The sequence below is a fragment of the Pelmatolapia mariae genome, linkage group LG2, assembly GCF_036321145.2.
Source record: "Pelmatolapia mariae isolate MD_Pm_ZW linkage group LG2, Pm_UMD_F_2, whole genome shotgun sequence".
Lineage (NCBI taxonomy): Eukaryota > Metazoa > Chordata > Actinopteri > Cichliformes > Cichlidae > Pelmatolapia > Pelmatolapia mariae.
In genome coordinates this window covers 34884566-34906790 of record NC_086228.1, presented here as the reverse complement: position 1 = coordinate 34906790, position 22225 = coordinate 34884566, and the positions used below count along the sequence as shown (strand labels likewise).

The 22225-nt window shown below is 42.3% G+C and overlaps 2 protein-coding genes across 3 annotated transcripts in view; one reads left to right on the top strand and one right to left on the bottom strand.

The window, feature by feature from the left end:
• Positions 1-165: 165 nt before the first annotated feature.
• ube2d2 (ubiquitin-conjugating enzyme E2D 2 (UBC4/5 homolog, yeast)) lies at positions 166-9104 on the bottom strand. The gene is made up of 7 exons (XM_063499531.1): positions 8838-9104; positions 6342-6405; positions 3778-3809; positions 3537-3614; positions 3281-3386; positions 2827-2920; positions 166-1426 (listed from the first exon to the last, which is right to left on the bottom strand). The coding sequence occupies exons 1-7, from the start codon at positions 8859-8861 to the stop codon at positions 1381-1383; spliced, it is 444 nt and encodes a 147-aa protein (XP_063355601.1). The 5' UTR covers positions 8862-9104; the 3' UTR covers positions 166-1380.
• A 7910-nt stretch (positions 9105-17014) lies between these two features.
• Positions 17015-22225, top strand: part of ppp3cb (protein phosphatase 3, catalytic subunit, beta isozyme) — a 35717-nt gene continuing 30506 nt past the window's right edge. Inside the window, exon 1 of one of the 2 annotated variants that reach the window (XM_063499511.1) lies at positions 17015-17531. In XM_063499511.1, coding sequence (XP_063355581.1) covers positions 17489-17531 — 43 coding nt within the window. In that variant the 5' untranslated portion in view covers positions 17015-17488. Of the gene's footprint in view, positions 17532-18017; positions 18203-22225 lie in introns of those variants that run through there. The other variant, XM_063499519.1, reaches the window with a different exon arrangement.

Below are 22225 nucleotides of genomic sequence, written 5' to 3'. Positions count from 1 at the left end.
TATTCAAAGAATTCTGTGGAAGAGAGGTAACCATAAAAGAATGAGGTAATTGCTCATCTTATTTATACTGTTAGATTTCTGCAGAACTTCCTCTTAACTGCATTCAGATGTTGCCAACCTGCCTCTGTATGCCTTTTTCAAAAAGAGGCTGAGTATGAGTCAACACAGGAGTCGAGGGTTTTTATTACACAGTTTAATCAACACACAAAGCTCAACGAGCCTCTCAGGTAATTCAATATACAGAGGTTTTGTGCAAGAAGAGTGGGTTCTCCTCGCACCCAGAGCCCAAGCCAGTCCCATAGCCATTTAAGATGTTAGCCTCTAATTTAACAATAGCAAAAAAACAAACAAAAAAAGAAAGATAAAAGCAACCTAAAGAATTATGGGGTGGGAAATAAAAACACAGGTTAAACTAAGAAAAAAAAATGAATTGCTTAAATACCTGGTCCAGAACCTCCACTTTTTGTGAATAAAGAAACGGTGGTGGTGAGGGTGACATGGGGGTTACAGTTGTGTGTGCATGTGTGTGTGTGTGTGTGTGTGTGTGTGTGTGTACAAAGGGGTCAACTTGGGTGAGGGAAGATTTGGGGAGGGAGGAATGAGGAGCAGGAGGTGTGGGGATAAATTCAAGTCCTTTCATAGAATCCAACAGAAGACCAAAAATAGGCTGCGTGTAATTTTTTTCCATGTTACATAGCCTTGTATAAAACACAGAGTGCCCTTTGACTACTTCCTTGAAATGTCACCCCTACAGATGGAAATCATTAGGACAACAAAAACAAGAAAGGGTGCAGAGTGTAAAAATCCCTCCATCTTACTGTCCCCTCCCCCTCAAAAATAAAATTAAACTGGAAGATAATGGGGGGAAAAAAAAGGTCCCCTCAAAGCTTGACTGGTGCTTAAAGGAATGCTTTTAGTGATGGTGGGTGAGGATGCGGGCGTGCAGGGAATAAACACGGGAGGGTGGAGGATCGGTGACAGCCCAACCTGCTTGGTGACAAATGGAATACAGAAGTCAGGAGATGGAGGAGGAGTTGGTAGGTGGTGAAAAAGGAGAGATGGGCTTTACCGTTGCAAGTTGACAATATGTACACTAGAGGAGGGGTGGGTGAGCTGAGGGGTGGAGGGAGGGAAGGGGTAAAGATAGAGCAAATAGAGGGAGAGAGAGAGAAGGTGGGGAGGTGGGGCAGAGGGAGTTTTACAGGTACTCTGGTGAAGGGGAGGCGTGGCTCAAAGAAAGCACTCCAATGGAAACCAACAAGATCTTGTTTAAACTTTTTCATTTGTTTGTATGGTTTTTTTGTTTGTTTTCTCTTTACGTCTGAAGCTCCCCTAGCCTTTACGTCGTAGAGGTGGTTGGCCATGTTTCTACCCCCAACACTACATTGCATACTTTTGTGTCCATTCCCGAGCTATTTTGTTGTACCTGTGAACAAGAAAAAAAAAAAAAAAACAGAGAAAAAGAGGAGAGTGGTCAGTTTTAACTTAGTGAAGGATCAACATGTTGAACACTTATAGTCAATCTGCACCACTGCCTTTACTCTGACTGGTCCCATCAACGTGTCTGAAACGGGGCGGCTGAATTAGAGCAGACGCTCCCCAAAGTCTGAATCGCAACGAGTGTGGCCGCATCACTTTTCTGTTGCGACGTCACCGCGACTGTTCAAAACTTGCTTGCACTTTCAACAATTTAATTGGCCGTCCACTGCCTGTCACTAAACCTGCACAGCAATTAGGTTTTTGTCAGAGTTGCATCAAGCTGGGAAGAAGCCAAAGAGGAGGGCAGAAAGTTCATGAGCGAATGGCACAGAGCAGACACGTCGTCCTCATTTTACATCGTAGGCTCAGATGAGTGCCATTCTCCGATAAAGATGTTTCGCTTCATATGAAATCCCTCAGATACTTTAATATAAGAAAAAGGATTTTCAATGGAACGTGTCCGTTTTTCTACACGATAAGAGAAACGTGCTGTATATGAAACACCTGTCAGCACGACTCTTTGGCCTGAAACAGTAAGAAATAAATGTGTAAAGTTACTGAAAGAGTTGTGACTTAATTTGTTCATTCACATAAAATGTAATTTTTTTTTTTTTTATTTTTTATTTTTTTTTATTTACTGTGGACCCATTGTAAGATTTTACTATTTTTTTATAGTAGATATTTTTTAAAAAAAGGACCTTTTCTGCCATTTAGTCATTCATCTACTACTTAATTATTTTGATGTAGCACAAATGACCATGGGGAGCTCTTTGGGTCTTTATAAAAGCTCCAAGTTATGAAAATACAGTTTAATGTCCAAAATATATGCAATATTTCATACTTTCCAGAGCCAGTGGGCCAAATTGGGAGTCTTTGTTGAGCCAATTCTGGCTCTCCGGCCTTATCGATCAATCGTTAATTTCACAGCTAGCAAATTCTGATCGTCTCAACAGGGTGACAGCTCCAGGAAGGTGGCGTGTCTGTGCCCAAATGTTTGCATTCATTCACCCTCACACATGACTAATCAAAAAGCTCAAGTTTCACACGCTCTAACATTAGACAGCCTTCTTGACCATAGCCTGTATATAAAAGATGGACATGGCCACAGGGGATATTCGCCCATTATGAAGCCCCGAGTTGGGTTTGCTGTTGCTGTCTGGGTGTTTCGAAACCAAATGTGGGGAGTGAGTGACACATCTGTGAATCTCACTGTTAACTGTGCGGCTATTTTAAAGACTCGTGGTGACAGTTTCAATTTTTTCTGTTGTCACACACTGTTAGCAACAGTGTTACTAGCAACAATCTGAAAAGGCACATGAAAGCAAACTATTCATGCAAACAACTCACTTTTCCCTGTCAGTCTTGTAGATGCGGGCGATCTCGGGTACTAATGGGTCGTCCGGGTTTGGGTCGCACAGCAGAGAGCAGATGGACAGGAGAACTGGAACAGACCACACAAGAGGTTAAGAGTTCTCACAAATAAAAACTGACATTTTCAGGGTTTGGATACATTTTCCTTTGGATGACCCTCACATGCTAGCATGTCACATCTATTCCACTTCTGATCATAAACATAATTGGTCTACAAAAACACTCACAGTGCATGAGGGACGCTATTTGTGTAAACCACTGTATTAGCTCAAGGACCATCTCTGACATTCACTGAGATAGTGCTGCTCCAGTTTAAATCAAGGACCTCTGCCACAGGAATGCATTTGGAGGTAGCGCTTTCATGAGAGAAAAAAAGAAAAAGAAAACGGGGCGTTTCTCTTTCACTCTGCAGCCAGAAACATCTCCTTACCTTTGGAGATGGTGAGAGCCGGAGACCACTGTGATCGCAGGATGTCAAGACAGATGCTGCCGTTGCTGTTGATATTTGGGTGGTAGATTCTTGTGGTAAATGCAACCTGAAAACAGATGAATGGGGGGAGCCAAGAAAGAGGGAGAGACGGCAGAAAGCTGGATGACGTAAAGCTGTGGCACGCTTTAACGGGCAAGAGGAACTTAGGCGCCCTCTGTGTATGAAAAGCTACTTCTTTGCATGCTCTGGTGCTCACCTTTGGCGGTTTGAAGGGGTAGTCTGTGGGGAAGTGTATGGTCAAGAAGAAAACCCCGCTCTGGTAAGGACTGTCATTCTGAAGGAGAGAGAAGCCCAATGGGCTTCATTACAATTATGGTATAAAAGGAAACAGGCAGGTGGAAAACTTATAGTGAGAACAATTCAGAGTCGTGCACATGTATGTGAATTTCCCATAAACCTAAAGCAACGGTTAAAGCTGTGACTGTGTGAGTACTTACGGGTCCCATTATTGTGGCTTGCCAGTGAAACACTGAAACAAAAAAGGAGAAATTTGTTATGAAACTCTGAGGACATGATGTGTGTCTGGGAAGTGTTAGAATAAATAATGCCACATGAAGCGTGCCTGTTTATTTATACAGTTGAGTAACAGGCTTTAAATAAAGTGCAGCTGAGGACAGTCTTTTCTTAATTAGAAATGATTACATATACACTTGCAGCACACGAATAACACTAACCTGCTGCTTCAGAGGAAATTAATAAACAAGAAGTGATTTTTTTAAAGAGCATGGATAACCACCAAAACAAACCACTGTAATCTGACTGTGATCTTTTAAACCTGTCCAATTCAAGCATCCTGTCTGAGGAGAAATGTCACGTTTGTGAAGAAAGCCACAATAACTGCATTTCACAAGAGACACCATCTTGGTTTTTTTGATGTTGATGGCAGGAAGCGATGTGTACAGCAAACAAATAAAAAGTTCTGCTACTGATTTTTCCCCCCACAAGTACAAAAGTTAGACGCTATCGTGCACAAACACAGACTGCACACCAAAATCCCAGGACGCAGTGCTTACGGGATCCACGCTATGATTGTTTTAAAGTCTGACATTTTAATGACACAAAGGAAAAACTCCTCAGACGGTTGTTGTGATCCTGACAGCATACGGACACATACGGACGTGTCCTGCGTGTGCTGTCCTAAGATAAAAATCAAATGTTTTTGTTTTGACTGGAACACTGGCACCTAAATGCAACATCCCCCATCACACACGCACACACAAAGGATATTAACACATTCATGGGTTAGTCTGAGTTTCAACACAACATATTCATATTTCATTTAATAATCTTCGAGGAATCTTGCACATAAGTTTTGTTGTTTTAAAGAATAGTTTCAATAAATAATTTAGGAACAGATATCAATATGCAAAAATCAGTCTGAAGACATGAAAACAGACAAAAGAAACAATAAAGCATGTAGATTTTTTCCTAAAAATAATACAATATATGAGAGCACAGCTGCACTGTATACTCTGTGACGATTCTGGTTATGTATGCAGACGTCACAAACCTCAAACATGAGATAACAGCGTGGGTGTCGGTCTCTTGTTGAACCCAGGTGTTGCACTCAGGATGTGTCGGGCAGGCAGCCGCCGCATTACTACTCCTGGCTAAGTTTGCGTCAACCTCTGAGCAATGACTGGGGCAGCACGTAATTTGCAAGTCCACGATTTCATATTTAAATCAGTGTGTATACACTTAATATATTCACTGTCTACTTTTTTTAAACATCCTAAATACAATCTGTCTGTGTTTATTCATGCTACTTGTTCTAAACATACCCATCTAGGGCTATTATTATTACTCCCACGCTATCATTCATAAAAGACATGATTATAAAGGATTACAGCTATATGTAAAAACACTGCTGTATTACCAAGACAGAATAAGATCAATCGTTAAATGGACTTAAATATCAAGGCATATCATCAGAGCGATTAACTGAATGTATCTGTTTGTGTATATAGCACGGGACAGCGTCAGATCTACCACAATACAAGATCTTAATGTATCAAAATATTTCTTAAAAGCAACTAACTAAACTGGACGCTGGTCATTAAAAACTACAGTTTGGATTTTGACGTTACAGCAGGGTCAAGACCAAATTGACGAGACCGAGTATGCCAAAGTGAAAATTCCAAAATTTTGCAGGCATTTATTAAAAAAAAAAAAAAAAAAAAAAAAAAAAAAAAAAAACTTCAAGTGTCTGGATTTACTGACACTTAAACCTCAGGTCACAAGATTGTGGACACTGACTTTTAAATGTGGTTTAGGACTGAGTGACGGGGTTATTGATCACACCAGAAATGTGTCAAAGAGAAAGTGTTAAACTGCTCACTAAACATTTTCCTTCAGTACAAAAAAATATCCCCATATCATCTGCCAATTTTTTTCAATATTCTGTACTTTTTTTTTTACTCTGCACACAAATTTTAGCATTAGGACCAAATTTTGTTTAATTAACCTGCAATAATAGGAGCACCTTGGGAGTTTTACATACAACATTTAAAGTACTGGTTACAAGGAAACATTGACAAACACACTACAGGGCTAGGTTCAGTTCAGTTAATGCCTTCTGCGTTTCATCATTGGTTCAGTCTATGAGATTAAAAAAAGATAAATCTGAACTCTGATTTACTCCCAACATTACAAAAGAAAAAATACCCTTGCTGTGAAAGTAAAAGTAAAACCTACATGAAGCAATACAGTGGGTTATGCTTTTATAATTACCCAGAAATCTTCACAATAGGAGGTGCAGGTATTTCCTGGATGTGAGCTCTAAGAATAACCCTCAAGCAGAAACGAACACTAATTTAATTTATTTTATAGATGTTGGTCTTCATGGATCTGTCATTGATTCCTATGTCATGTGCGAGTATAATTTGATGATTGAAAAATGATTTGGTCACATAAGATTATGAATAAGTTCAAATAAAAAGCGGGTTTTGAATCCTGGTTACACAAAGCTAACGTGACACTGTGGGTTTAAATGTTGACTTACTGTCATCTCCTACTGGTCCTGCAGAACACTGGGCTGGTGGGTCCCGTGCCAAGTCGTTCAACTCCTGAGACAAACCAAAGAGATGTGAGTTGTTTGGGTCCGGCCATACAGCGAAGCATTAAATAGGCCATAAAAACTAAGAACCAATAAGAGGGCTAAAAACACCAGTATCTGCATACAGGATAGCATTCACTGATGAAAGTGTCCTGTTTATCTTTTGTGTCACATCAGTATCGTGCCAGATAAGAGTCCAGACAGTGTGTTTAAGAGGTGAATGACATTTATTTCTTTGTAATTAAGTAGGGCCAAATGAAGAAAAAAATAAGAATAATATAAAGTAATTGATTTTAATATTTTCCATTTTGAAAATAAATTTAAAATGTTAAAGATCGAAGTCAACTCCCTGAGTTCATCAAAGGGTGTTAGGAAAGTGTGGAAGGTTTAAGGTGAACCTGCCAAACTGCATCTCAACCTCTTAGCTACAATGTATAGAACAGAGCGCTTGAGTACTTTGCTGTTTTCTTCTTCTTCTTTTCTGTGTGAGGTCCAAGCAGTCTATATATTAACAGAGAAAATGTCCTCATTTCTAAAACACGATTATCAGTGTATTGTGACTTAATCTTAATCGTTAAGAATATAACGAATAAGAATATATCCTTCTAATATACACATTTTTAAAGTAACCTTCAACAATCCTTCGAACAAACTGAAAGAAGAAATGATAAAAAACAAAAAACAAACAAAAAAGGAGCAAGCAGAAATATCAGCTTTAGCCAGGTTGTTTTACAAACACCAATATCGGGCTATTAATTAAACAATCAGCGCAACCCCAATCTAAAGCACAGAGAGAAAAAGGAAATGCAACATAAAAATAACCACACAAGAATTTCCTCTGTTTAAGCATGTGTTTGGGGAGGGCACAAAAAAAAGAGCTTCAATAATCTTATAGAGGCTGTTCTACTTACTACTTCCCCTGCTCACCAGGAGCTCTCTGTCTTGTTTTCAGACAGCTCCTGAGGCCGGTGCCACAGCCATAAAGGCTCCCTGCTACAGTAACTCTCAAAGCATTTCCCGGTGACACAACAACACTACTATAGCACCCTGAGCCTTTGCTTATGGCACTGACCGCTATTACGTAACAGCCTTTCTCCAGGTAGAGCGGCTAACACACGTACACCCAAACCGAGATCACGGTAACTTGACAACAAAGCTTTTACTATAGCCCACACAGCCGTGTAAACTGGTTAGCTCGCAGTAAACGGTATGCTGGTAACGTTAGCTTAGCGTAAACGCTAACTTCTCCGGCTCGACAGCAGCACAGGATGTCATGTAAGAGAAACATGAAGCGAGCTGCCTGGCCAAATTATGACATGCCTTTATGCTACGTGGGGAATTAACTGCAACAGGACCAAACAACGCGGAGCTAACTCAATCAGACGAGCGGCACAATAACGATTATAGGGCTCGCCTGCTATCAGCAACATGCCATCAAAGGCGAACAACGCGTGGGGCCTGTTTTTACAACACCGACTCGCTGCTAACATTAACAAGAATTTCCTTATGTACTGCTTCTCCTGTTGAGCCATAAGCATGTTCAATACAAACAATAACATGGCTGCTTTGACGTGACTACTGCGAATACCTGCAGGTTATGAATTAAGATGACAATATACAGTTAACGAAAAAAAAAAACGGGGAGGAGGTACATGCTCGCTTCCGATATAGCGATCATTATGTTTAAACTTTTACTGTTCCTCTAACAACAGCAAATGATCGAATATTTAAATGGCTAGCGACAAAGAAGCCGTCCGTCCTTTAATTAAATAAGCTCTGGACTCCTGAGCTAACGTTAGCGTTACCGCTAGCCGGATAACTTCAGTTATCTGTCAAATCAAATAGCGGGTTAAGTAAAAGTAAGCCGCCGTGTTAAATAATGTTAGCTACGCAGGCTGCCGTTTATATCGACTAATGAAGACATATCTGATAGCATATCGTGAAAACTGCCGCTAGTTTACTATAAAGATAGAAATGCAGTCAGCTAGCCTGACAGAACCCTTTAGCTCATCCAAACTAGCCAACAACCGGGAGAGATAATGTTAGCCAGCAGCAGCTAACACACCACTAATACCATTAACTAGTGACAACCATGGCAAGCTAAACATCTTTTTATATGTGGTATCGAATACATTCTTAATGAACCGAAACAGATTGTGAAGCTATGTGACACAACCAAGAACAGCTAACACAGCCAATGGTGGAGTTGGCCCATTTGTAGCAGCACTGAAAGGCGGCGCATTGCTGCTCTCAGTGTCGCCGCTCGCTATTCAGACTCACAGACCGTTAGCTGCCAGCTCAAACCTAACTTGAATAAATAGATCCGTTTTTCAGATTATTGTCAGTACAACTAATCTGCCGGACAAGCATCCGCTAGACAACCTTGGAATTAAATCTATAACCAAACTGCGAAATCCTGGGCCTCGCCGTTCACTTCCTTACCTTGTGAATTCTTTTCAGAGCCATTGTTGTGCTAGCGCTTCTGACAGGGAAAACGTGCGATTAAAATGGCGATTGATATCACTGTCCGTTAGTAATACTACGATTTAGCTGTCATATAAGATCGTTACTGTACATATAATTAACTGGTTGCTACCAGAAAGAACCACCAAGCGAATTTTGAGGCGAAACTGAAAGATAGAAGCGGTAGAACCGCGGTCCTTCCTCCTACTGCAGCGGCTACCAAATCACTGCGGCCTGTGTTCTGCTAGCAGCAAAGACGGCAACACTTCCGAATTCCGCTTTTCACAATTAAACCACGACCATCTAAAAGTGACACAACTACCTTGCTCTCCTCCATCCTCATATAACACAAAAGTAAATCCGCTTTTTGACTGTTACATGTTTACAGTCTCATAGGAAACGCCTTTAAATTAATATTCTGACAGGCTTTTCTGTGCAATGTCCCCAAAGAATCATCCTTTTCCTGGGCTGGAAGTAAACCTTTACTTTATTCATGCATAGAATTATTTGGGCTGCAAACATGATTACTATACTTCCATACAACAATTTGCAGTGATATCAACAGTAAAAAGATGACACATCTGAAAAGTTGGACCATGGAATAGTTGGCACTTCCATAAACCTCTCTTAAAAAAAACGTGAAGACAGGTCTGTGTGTGTGTGTGTGTGTGTGTGTGTGTGTGTGTGTGTGTGTGTGTGTGTGTGTGTGTGTGTGTGTGTGTGCATGCCAGTGTGTTCTTTGATTTTCTCAACAATAATTCATTCCCGGTCTACCTCGCTCATGCAGGTGTGTTGCCAGTAGTACAAGAAAGTGTTGAGTTTAAAACTGTTTGGATGTGTCAGACAACATCCACTGCAACAGCACCATCCATGTAAAGCTTGCCGCACCTGTTCAGGGCATAGATTCAAGAATGAGCACACTTGCAGTTGAACAGTCAAAACAAATATGTTTTTTTAATGCTTTATTTTATTAGGTTAAAAAAGCCATTGGTGAAAAAAATGTTTAAGAGAATTCATTAGAACTTTTCTTAACCTTTGAAGAATTTTCCCAGCTTAAACAGTATTTATTTCCAGTTTATTTCGCTAAGAAAGATTAAGAAAAGAAAAACTGGCCGCCACACAGTCTTAGAGAACTGTCCAGCTGCAGTGAGATTCAATATCCCAAGCTCAGGACAGGAGATTCCATTTTATCCTGAATTAAAAAAAACCCTAAACAATTTTATAAAATGTTGTGGAGGGCCGCCTTTGAGAGCAGGAGTATTTAAACAGTAACCCAATATCTGTTAACACCGCAAATTATAAGTCTTTTCACACAGGTACAACTATTTTGCATCAACAAAAGCAACCTGGGTGGTTTACCAAGCTCAAGACTTCAAAAGCTGGGAGCAGCTGTGTATTTTCTGTCCCCACACAATCATTATATTTTGGGATTATAGACTAGCAGGATTTATTGTCCCTTTCCGGACAGCGCCTGAACTATTCAAAAATGACAGCTGATTGTCTAATTTACTTCTTTCCTTTTCTGAGATCAGTAATACTCAAATATTCAGTGGCTTAACACATTTTGAAAATGTTTCTTAAAAACCTTTATTTTGAAAGCAAATTTCAAACCGGAAATAGTGTTGTTGGCTCGCTTTTTCACTGCGTTACCGCTAGGGAACCCCTTCGCTGACATGCGCACCTGAGGGATCGCGGTGCACGCCGCCTACGTAGTGGTGCAACTGGCGTCATTGTGGCTCCCGCCACGCGAGGGTAAGGCTGAACGGGCACGGTCTGGGCTGAGCCAAGATGTCTACCCAGTATATGTCTTTTGCAGTAGGTAAACTCCCGGGACGTGAGACTAAAATGGTTTACAAGAGTTTCAATGTCGTATGCGTCTTCGCAGGCAGTGCAGCAGTTGGTAACACGCTAAAGCCGCTGGCTGTGGCTATAGGTGTAAGTCCACTTTCAGAGTCTTATGTAACAGATAAACTACAGTCTGGGTTTGTTTAGTGCAGAGATATGACTCGCGACTGTGGGTGCGAGCTCGTTGGCGGAGGGCACATAATTGGGTTGTTTAAGCAAGTGAAAAATATATTAGCTGCACAGTAACTGCAGTTTATGTTTGTGCCTTACTTGTGTGGTTTTGTTTGTCTCGGTAACTCGTTGTTATATCCGTGTAGCACACAATGTTCTGCTTTCTCAGTTCTCAATAATCTTCAGCAGGGGTGTCAAACATAAGGCCCGGGTCCCAGAATCGGCCTAGCAATAAAGGCCCATTGGACAACTTTGGACAATGTGAATGAGGGCATAGTTTTTGGACTTTTAACTGTATTTGCATTTAAAGCTTTGCCAACTGATAAAGCACTTCCCCATACCGCATTCCTACTACATCGGTGTTATTAAGTAATAGATAAACAATAAAGTGATAGATGTTTTTTAGAAATTAGTTTTTTTTACTATGGGACATTATTAACAAAAACATGGGCAATGAGCTACCAAACGTTTCTATGTAATTTAAAACATTTACACTGTGTTCCAGATACATCAGACCCAGAAAGAAAAAAAAACGGATTTCTTCTGGTTCTTAGCAAAGTAGAGCCATTCAGGTATCACTAGCAATACAGGATAATACTTATGTTATAATGCTTTGATAGATCAAAGTATCTGGGGCTGATCCAACTTCTGAGCAAGAAATCCGAGTTGAGTGGGCGTTCAACAAAAAATTTCCAACTGGGAACTCGGAATTTTTGACCTTGACTTATTCAGGAATTTGCTATTATTTCTTAGGATTTATGCACGAAAAAGTCGTTTGCTGCAGCAGAATTTGTTTAACATGTAGAAAAACTGAGGCACACAGTTTAAATTGCACTTCTTTTTGTTTCCTGAGAACCGAGGAAACGGGGATCTTTCAGTTTAACTTTTTTTTGTGATGTCCTGCCTATTTGGAGCTAAAAGAGGCCATCCAAACACATGAGATATCATTGGAAAGGCCAGGATGTCATCTTTTGAGCTGGTTCTCAGGAGGATATTGAGACTGTGTAGTTAAACGTCTTTACATTGACAGAATGGAAAGTTTCAGTAATCCAGCCCACTTAAAGATCAAAGTGTCCCACGATGTAAAATGAGTTTGACATTCCTGACCTACAGGATAACCAAGAGACTCGTTCAGGTATAAGTTGTATTAAAGATGTCAAACAGTGGAGGGGAAGACCACTGGATTTTGACTTAAAATAAAATAAAACCTGATCTCTTTGTTCGAGGCAAATGTTTTTGTTCTTTTGAAAGCTCGAAAATTAGGCTCCACATACTCCACCATGGCTATTGTGAGCTCTGGCCTATGTGCAGAGAAAAACATAATCATGTCAAAGTGAATGAAAAATGGTTCCAGTTTGCATTCCAGTAAATGCAAATGACCCTGCGTTTAAACTCACTGGTTCAAACAGAGCAGGCTCCGTCATGGGTTTTTCAAGAACAAACATGTAGGAACCTACAAAAGTAAAGGAGTCCCAACACAATCAAGCTAATGATTCACTAACTTTTAGTATGAGGTCAAATCAACCGTCTGTCATGAATGGGAGTAGATTTTGAGGAAATTCTGAGGACTTTCTGTAACATTGCTGAGCTTCACACCGTAATCAGCGTCCAGTAATGGTCTTTTTAAGCTCTGACCGATGTCACTAGTTATGTTGTAGTTCTGTTGCACACTAAAGAGCTACATTCAATAGCTTTAAGAGATATATCACTAAGTATAGCTTCATAATTTTTTCCCTGTATGTTCTCCGCAACAATCAGAGAGAGAAATAGTTATTTTAAAAGAAGCTTTTAAACATTTGATTTCTTATTGGAAGGAAAGCACAGGTGTGGCTGATGTCAGTAATGATGGCTCTGTGTCATGCAGGTGTATGCAAGTGAGCAAATGTACACAATACAAGGACTGGAATGGTTATAAGTGGACTCTGTGATTAACACCATCAATCACACCTCGGTCATTCCTGCTGTGACATGTCAAAATATCTGCTGTTGAAACAGCCAACAGCAGCAGACTGGGATACTGTTTGATTTGCACAACAGTGATCTACACTTGAAACTCCCCCAAAATAGGAAATGTATCCAAAAACCACATCCAGAGGTGAGCTGGGTTAAAAGTACAGCAGTGTGAATAATGGGCATGGTTTTGAGAGTGAAAGATGGGAAACAGGAGATGAAGACATGCCACTTTAAATCATTTCATGGTTAGATAAGGCCCTCTGACTTTTCATCAGAGTATGGTGATTGCCTTGGCAAACATCAGAAGGACGGCTCAAAGCAAACCTCAGCAGAAGTTTAGCTGAGACAGTTTAAATACAGCTTACAGGCAAGCTAAGCTGTACTCCCAAATGGTCAAATGCAGATAGCATATTTGGATTTTTCACTTGCTGTCAGCCACTGATCTTAGCAGTGCATAGCAGGAGTCGGACACACCGAGTTTTACAGACTGTTTACTATACAGGAATATTCAGAGGTAAGGGGGTGTGTCTGAAGGAGTAGTATACCCCCACCCTGATATATGATAAACCAGGGGTGGGCAACTCCAGGCCTCGAGGGCCGGTGTCCTGCACGTTTTAGATCTCACCCTGGGTCAACACACCTGAATCAAATGATTAGTTCATTACCAGGCCTCTGGAGAACTTCAAGACATGTTGAGGAGGTCATTTAGCCATTTGAGTCAGCTGTGTTGGATCAAAGAGACATCTAAAACCTGCAGGACACCGGCCCTCGAGGCCTGGAGCTGGACACCCCTGTGATAAACCCTCTGACATCTAAGTCATCATCAGATAACCCCAGCTCTAAGCTTAAACCTAACTCTAACCCTAGGCAGTCAGTATGCGGTGCATATTTATCAAATTATTCTCCTGGGTTTTGGCAGTCAGGGAACAAAGAGAGTAATTTTCTGACACACAGGATTATCACACATGGTAACTTAGACTTCAGGAGGTTACGGGTGTGATGATTGAATAATACAATGCAGAAGACTGAAAATGGGAACTTCTGAATAATCATTATTTGTAGCTTACATATTTATACATATACAAAGCTGACAACAAAAAGCAAAGTGGAAATCAGCCCAAAGAGACTTCAAAGTAATCTCCACAGTGATTCTACTTCAGGAACATGAACAGGTAGAAACAGAGGCTACAGTTTGACTCCTCATCGCTGCCTTTGTTACCTGCTGAAGCAAGTTGTCTTGACTCTTGTAAACCATATCCTCATTTTGGTTCATATCCTCCTGAGAACCGAGGAAAAAAAGAATCTTCCCATTGAACTTTGTCTGTGATTTCCTTCCTCTTTGGAGCTAAAAGAGGCCACCCAGACAGATGAGATATCAATGGTAAGCCCAGGATGTCCTCTATTTAGTACATCGGGACTTAGTAGGGTAGCTTAAGTAAGTCAAAAGATATAGCTCAAAAACAGATGTCCATTACAGAGGACATAGATTAATAGGCTGGTTCTCAGTAGGCTATTGAATAAAAGTGATATGATAAGATATGTAAATGTTGGTCATATGTTTGCATTGTTGTCTGGATATGTTTTGCTAATTTCTTATGACAGGTAAGAATGTGGTCTGATGCTCTGTTGTGTGTGCTGAACGAATAATCACAGATTCAGCAGGAGGAGCTGGAGCTAATACCCCAGCAGACTCAGGTCCCTTTTATTGGGATTACATGATATAATTTCATCCTCCCTGAAATAAATTTCAGACATCGATGGCGGTATAGCAGCAGGTGATGCAGAACCTGGTGAGAGTATGGAGTGGTTGTTGGTTCTTCTTCAGTTCCAGTAATATTTAAGGAACCTTGCTCTCGTTGGGAGGAAGTGATTGATGAGCCAGCTCGTTGGGGCCCTGGGCCAAAAGATCTTCCAAATGTGTTCCATTGCTACGTCAACAACTATAGTGAGCAGCACATGTGCAAAGTTGGCTGTGTGTGTACATCTCTCTGATTCCTGTCAGGATGGTCTGGACCATGTGATGATGGAGCGGGACAAGGTGGCCTGGCTTTCTGTTGCTGTGTGAGTGGCAGAGACTCAATCCAAGTTTATTCAGAATCTGAGATCGCACGATCAGGAGAGGACAAGGACGATGCTCCCAGAAGCCCCGCAGGACTTGGAGTACTCCCTCTATCACCACTTCCTGTGGTTCGAGCAGTGTGGATCTCTCTGTTTCCTGCTGCTTCTGTTTAAGGATCTTCACATTTTTTTGACTGCTCTGAGGAGTGTAGGCTGTCTGCAGATTAACATTTTCATTTTCAGGATTCATTTTTAAAACCATTCAAACATCACAGATATGCTGAAACAGTGTGTAATTATAACTTTCATAATTATGTGTTAAGTATAACTAAAATTTTATGAGCTATGGCCTCTGGTAATTTGAGAAACACATACCTGAACGCTATATATATATATATGTGTGTGTGTGTGTGTGTGTGTGTGTGTGTGTGTGTGTGTATACAACAATACCATAATACTACTACTGATACTGACTTTGCGAGGCACACAAAATGTGCCTAGTCAGCAAGTTTAAATGTTTTTTTAAAAAGTCCTAAAAGCTTGATCTGTGCTTTATCCCGTGATGCAGGTCATTGTAATACAAGGATGCAGTGCCAGAACTGAGGCAGCAAAACTTTCCATCCTTTCCCCCGTCTCCCCTGTACTCCTCCTTGAAGTCACTTCTCTCCTAGATTATCAGTCCTTCATGGCTGCTATAACGAGGATCAGCATGAAAAAGCTGAAGTGCATTACAATCAAATAAACCATCCCATCCTGAGGAGGCGAGACTGTTACGGTCTTTTTCTCTGCCGCCACACGCACACAGGCTGCCCTGCCTCCTGTAGCCTGCAGATGTCGCTGTTGAGGCATTTTGATCAGAATTTGAATCAAGGATACTTTCATGCAAATTGAGAAAATTGATTTTATAAATGATACTGAGACTTGAAAATGGTTTATTTGAGCCTTTACTGCTTTTTAATAATTATATTTTTGTCTTTCAAGAGACAGAGGAGCAACCTTCTCTATGTTAATGGATCTTTAAAACCAATAAAAAGATTTGAATAATAATGAAACACATCACCCTGTGAAGCAATTGTCTGCTTCCTATCAGAACTTCAGTTTGCCAGTAGGAATATTAGCCAGAGGAAAGATGCCTCAGAGACAGCTTTGATCCATCATACCAAATGAAAGTCCTTCCTTAAACTGAATGTCTAGTTGATGTTTTGTCACAGTATTGATGTTGGTCACTTTTCCTAGATGGGCTTTAATAGCTAAAAGTTCTGGCTTATGTTAGCTAATTGAGACAAAACAGCTACTCTCCTAATGCAGTGGCTAATCTTAGCTTGCTTCCTTGTAAAATAAATCATTTGTATCGAAATTCAAATTGTTCAACTTGTTTTTCATCTTTATGTGGAGAAAAAAAATGTTAATGCATAAAAAGTGCTTCATGGTATTCATTTAGCTTTATAAGTATTTGGACACTTTAATTTCACGCTGATCGTTTAATTTAAAATCCACTGTGGTATCAAAAAAGTCTTACTGTCCAAAAAATTATGGACCTGACTGTCGGATTTATAGGTCTTTCACCACTGTGGAAAACAGTGATGTGTTTTTTACACTCCTTTACAGTGCCACTTTTTATATAAAGTCATGCTTGTTGTTTTCTATCCCACATTTCAATGTTTTTGATGCACATAGAATTTGAAAATTATACATTTCAGTGCTGCATTCATAAACTTTAATCCTTATCAACCATCACTTTGGTTGAGATCCATTTGAATGAGCTACTTTCAGTTATAAGTTAACATGTATGAACTGGATTGTACTCCCATTCTGGCACACAGATGAATAATCATAAATAATTACATGATATTTAGCCTTATTACATACAAAACGCGATGCTAGAAGCTCACGCCAAACAGAGAAAGCTATTACACGCACGCATGCACGCACCCACGCACAAAATGCCCACTCCATAGTATTTGCTGTTCAGGGGGGAAAGCCCTGTAATCAGTCTCTCCACAGGATGGCAGTATGAGTCTGAGTGTGTACCCGCGCGTGTGTCTGCGTGTGTGTGTATGCGCTCCTGCGTGTGCGTGAATCTGCGTGGGAGTTCCTTCTTTCGCCATTCCGGGGTGTTGCCAGCTGCAAGGCACCGCTTGCAGAGGCGTCCTGGAGAGGTAGAGCCTGCGCGTCTCTCCTCTCTCCAAGGCGTCTCTTCGGCCTCTTAACCTCCAGAGTCTACCCCCACCACCCCACCCCCCGACTCCACCAGCAGCAGCAGCACCACCACCGCTATACCAGCACCCCCTCACACACACCAACCCCCCTCCCGCCCCCTCTCAGAAAACAAATTCGGGATCCAAGCATGCCACAACAGCAGCTAGGTATCCGCCTATCCTCCCCCAAAGTCACCGCAGGCGCAGCAGCAGGCTTCCCCCGTCCGAGAGAGCACGGAGACTCCACCGAGTGATGCCACTACTGCAGCAAGAAAAGCACCCAGCAACCGCGCATACTGTCGACGCCTGCCGGAGGACCCGACACCACAATCTCGGCCCTTGACAGAAGAGAGAGCCCCCCCTTTCCCCAAACCCCTTCGGCTCTGTTCCCGTCCCGACTCCAGGATGTCCGACTGCAACGCAAGTCCCGCCGACCGGGTGATCAAATGTAGGCATGCCAAACCCTGCACGGCCAGTGAGAGCTCCTCTGTGCCAATAATCTGCTGTAACTCGTCGTTATTTTTTAGTTTGTTTTGTTTTTGTTTTGTTTTTTTAAATTTTATTCTGTTTGCATCCCTGTCGTTGCACCACTGTCTCTTATTCGCACGTGTTTTGCTCATCATTTATTATGATTATCATTATGGTTCTTTTTCCATAGCACCTAATTATTACAATAAAAACAGCATATTTTGGCTGGCGTGTCAGCATGCATGTGCCTCTGAACCATTCAGGGGAGGGAGGTGGTGATGGAGGTGGGGGGGAGAGAAAAGGGGGTGGGGGTATCCAGCACGGTACGCCATAATCAGGGTCTTCCCTCGTTATTCTATTAGAATTCACCCCCTCACCGTGGCATTACCCCCTTTCTAACTGAGGGGGGTGGAGAGGGGGGGGGGGGGTGTCTCTTCCTCTATGTATAGCCAAAGCGTTTGCGCGACACCCCTGTGCTGCACGAGCTCCATACGCGTTCCACTCCTAGCGGTGGCTTCGCGTTACTGAATAATACCCCACAGAGGCACAGCCGGGAGAGTGATAAGAGGTAAAAGCAGGGAGGGAGATGAGCATCTTGTTCCAATGAAACATCAAGCGGTGTGACGATGACAGCGAAAGGCAGACATAAAGGTAAATAAATGTCGAGCGTACGATAGCCGCCGTTCCGTGCTTCTGCTGTGGATGTGGGCATAGTGTCACGGGATGATGTTGCATGTATGCAACGGTGTAAGAGCGCGGGGGGTGAGAGGGGGGGTAGGATGCTGCTTGAAGGGGGCTCGCCATTCGGAAGGGGCTTTTTTCTTTTTCTTTTTTAGCTTTCTGTCATCGATGCTTGTGTGCTGCATAGCTGACTGCACGTGATGCCTTCTCTGTGTTAGATGTGCCGAACTGTGCGTCCATATGTTGGCCTACATTAGCTTCTATTTGTTTGTAAATCAAATCCGAGCCAAAATCAGATTATTGATTGGAACAGCAGGTAGGCGGACAACTTTGCCAGGCCGAGTGCGCACCGTCATCCCCCCTGTGAGTTTGGCGTACCGGCCGCTGATGTGTATGGTTGTAACGTTTAATAACCACCGGTGACCATGACATGGCTCGACCAGCTGTTGTAAACCCACTTTTTTATTAGTAGTATCATTATTATCATTTTCAAACACGGCCCTGAGTGTCAGTGGGTGATTCTGCTAATCCCGTGCGTATCTTACTTCCACGTCTCCGTTAAGGTCTCCCTGGCTTCCCCCCACCCCCTTCCACCCACCCACCCTCCTCTTGTTTCTCTTGAGTGTCAAATGAGAGACAAAATGGAGTTTATGGATGCTGAGCCGCGTATCCGACCCCCATCGCCCGATGAGGATGATGCTGTTGCATCATTAGATTGTGGAATATTTGATGTGTTTTGAGTCTCTCCCCCCCCCCCCCCCCCCCTTTTTTTATTGTTTGCTTTATGCGTGGGCGGCTATATGAGGAGGAGGGGGAGGCGAGGAGGGACTGCTTGGGTTGTGATCCGTGTGAGCTTGCACAGATTGTCGTGCTTATCGGGTCACAACGAGGCTGGGCATGGCAACGATGCTTCCACGCACGCAGCCTGTCACATGCGACGATGCCCTGGCTGTCTCTCCCACTGGCTCCCCTTAATAAACTCGCAAGGTCTCTCTGCCGGAAGAAGCGGAGCTGACAGCTGGATGCGTCGCTCGGGCATGCCCCGGTATTCCGTGGTGCGTCGTGCTCAGAAGGGGTGGGGGTGGGGGGGAGGTGAGAGCTCTTGCAGATTTTTGCACGTAGGAATTTAGGGCTGCGTGTGCATATGTCTGTGCTGCACCTCTGTGGAAAAACTACATGGATGCAGCTGTGCAGGGAAACCTGGATCCTCTCTGACTGCCGCATCCATCCATTAATCCCATCAGCCCTCACCCTCAAGTTACCAGCTCCCCTCCACATGTGCAGAAGCCACATATCATTTTATATTCGCAGCTCTGCTTTGCATGTGTGTTGTAATGCAGTTAGGTCAACTGAGCTCTTTTGCCAGCAGCGGAATTAACTACATCTTCGTGCATCATTCATCTCACAGACCAACACACACATATGCATCTTCTGTCATAAACACACCGATCCATCAGCAAGGTGAGAATGCTGTAGAGTCAACAAAGCCACAGTAAGGATGGGAGCGTCAGTCAAAGAGTGGGCATTTCTGGCAGATGGACTGTGCCTGGTAGTTCCCCACATTATAGATTTTTAGCAATGTTCAGCAGAGAGCATTGCACAGACATGGAACCAAAGGACGGCGGCATAAAGAGAGGAATGGACAAAGAGGCAGAGAGTGTGGGGGCGAGGTGAGGAAGAGAGGGAATGAGAAAATGTGACAAGGCCACGGAGGAGGTGAAGTAGCTGGGGTGAGAGAGAAGGAGGCACAGAGGGACACAGAGAGAGAGAAAGGAAGGAGTAGTATTTCACACTGTTGAGTAGCAGAGCATCATCCTAATGGACTTTGCACACTCTTTGATTACTTAACAAACCCAATGCCCTCTCTGTGCATTTGTATGTATGCGTGGGTGTGTCTGTCACAAAAGGCTTATATTTGAATTGCATGTAATGCACACTATTTGAACACAACATGTGTGGAGAGTTTTGCAGAAACCCCTCTGTATGTACAGTAGAGCCATGTTGATGCTATTATAGTTTCAGCAGCATAATTTAGAAATTGTTGTCTCCTCTAGTGGTCACTGGTGACACAGGACAGTCTTATACCCATGAGTCAGCAGCTAGCAATCTTAAAGATTCAAAATTTGAACTTTCATCTGTAAGTAGACCACTGACTTAATGCTATCATCAAATACTGCACTGAAATCGTAGCTGCTGGGTGACAGCACGGACAGTGAGCTCATTCTTTGTGATGCTGGCTGTATTCTGGGGGGAGTTGTGAGGCTACAGAATGAATTGGAGACCCTTTAAGATGCCTCAAATGTAAAAAACAAAACAAAACAAAACAAAAAAAACCTTTGCACAGCAGGTTGGTACAATAGCTCAATAAAAATCGACAAGCTGGGCACCATTAAAGCACACAAGTGGTGCTAAAAAGCTTTCATGGGCACCAAGAGCAGATATATGTATAAAATGTGTAACAGTTTGTATTTTACCAAAGAAAGGGTTTAAAAAAGGGTAGCATGCTGCTAGGCTAATGCTTGGAACATAGAACATAAAATAATGTACCTTTATGTGTAATGCTAAGTGCAGTGCTTCTGTTTTATTGATGCTTTTTTATGGCAGAATTAATATAATTAGCCTGATGACTCATATTTATTATTGGTCAGCTAGTTTCAGGGCTCTGGTGTTGAGCGTGCTGGCTCACTTTCATGGCCGACTGCGACACTTGTAGCTTAGAGCGCACCTGTTGAGAAAAATAGCCGTTAGTGTTGTGGTTTGAACTGGAATCAGCAGCTAATGCCATGAGAAAAAACTCCATCAGTACCAAGTACCACGCAAACTTAAATGACCCTCATGTTTTCCCCCATTTCATCCTACTGTAAATCAAACACCCCAAATATCTAGTCATTGTGTGCTGAAAACAGCCCATCAGAACACAAATTAAAACACGAATACCCCTGAATGTGACTCTGCTGGGCTTTCGGTATCCTGCAGTCTGACAGCCCTTACTCATGGTGGATATTTTGGCTTGTCAAACACAGGGTGTGACTAATAAGATTAATCATGGCTATGTTTCATTTAAATGTCCCAGTGTCAGTGTCCTGGTAGCGTGCACTCTGCTGGCTCAGCTAAGTGAAACGGGGCCATCATTATTACAGATAGTTACAACTTTTCTCCTCAAGACAAGTTGAGGTGAATGATGTGAGAAGGTCTGCACCACCAGAGTAGTGACAGAAGAGAAAAATCAACACTTTCCTGTCACCGACCGTCCCAAGCGTACGTAATAAACTCAGTGGATGATACTGTTGTTGTGTCATTACATCTTTTTTAGCTCAGTTGTTACAGTTGTTACTTCCGCTCTGGGTCATGATTTACTCAGGATACTGTGCTAATATGCTAGGATGCATGCTAGCAGATAATACAGGGCAGGCCTTATTATTATCATTTTGTTGTCTAATATCTGGTCATATTTAAGGTAAAGAAAATATCATGTGCTGAACTGCATCCTCGCACTGGTTCAAAGTGCAAAGGTCAAATATGCCTGTTATAGCTCATGACCTTTTGAACAAATCACTACATTTTTGAAGAGTACTCGCCAAAGCTGAGTGATCCAATATGCTCACATGCATATATGCATTCATACATGCATAAACCACACACAAACACACTCAAACTCACTTGCACACACACCACATCACCTCTGGCAAGGTTCGGGGCAAAGTTGGCATATTTCCTTTTGGTGTAGCATACAATCCCATTCCCTCTATGTGAAATGTGCGTGTGTGTCTGTGTGTGTGTGTCGGATTGTGGCATCACTGTTGTCAGCCAGGGGTCCTACCTTGACAGGTCTGTGTTTGCCCTGTGGGGAGGGTGGCAGGGCAAAGGCTATTTATAGAGGAGGTACTCCAGAGAGAGAGAGGGAGAGGGATTGTCTAATGAGGACAGGCTGTTAGGGGATGGGCCGTTGTTTCAGTGTGTGTGTGTGTGTGTGTGAGTGTGTACACAGATGGT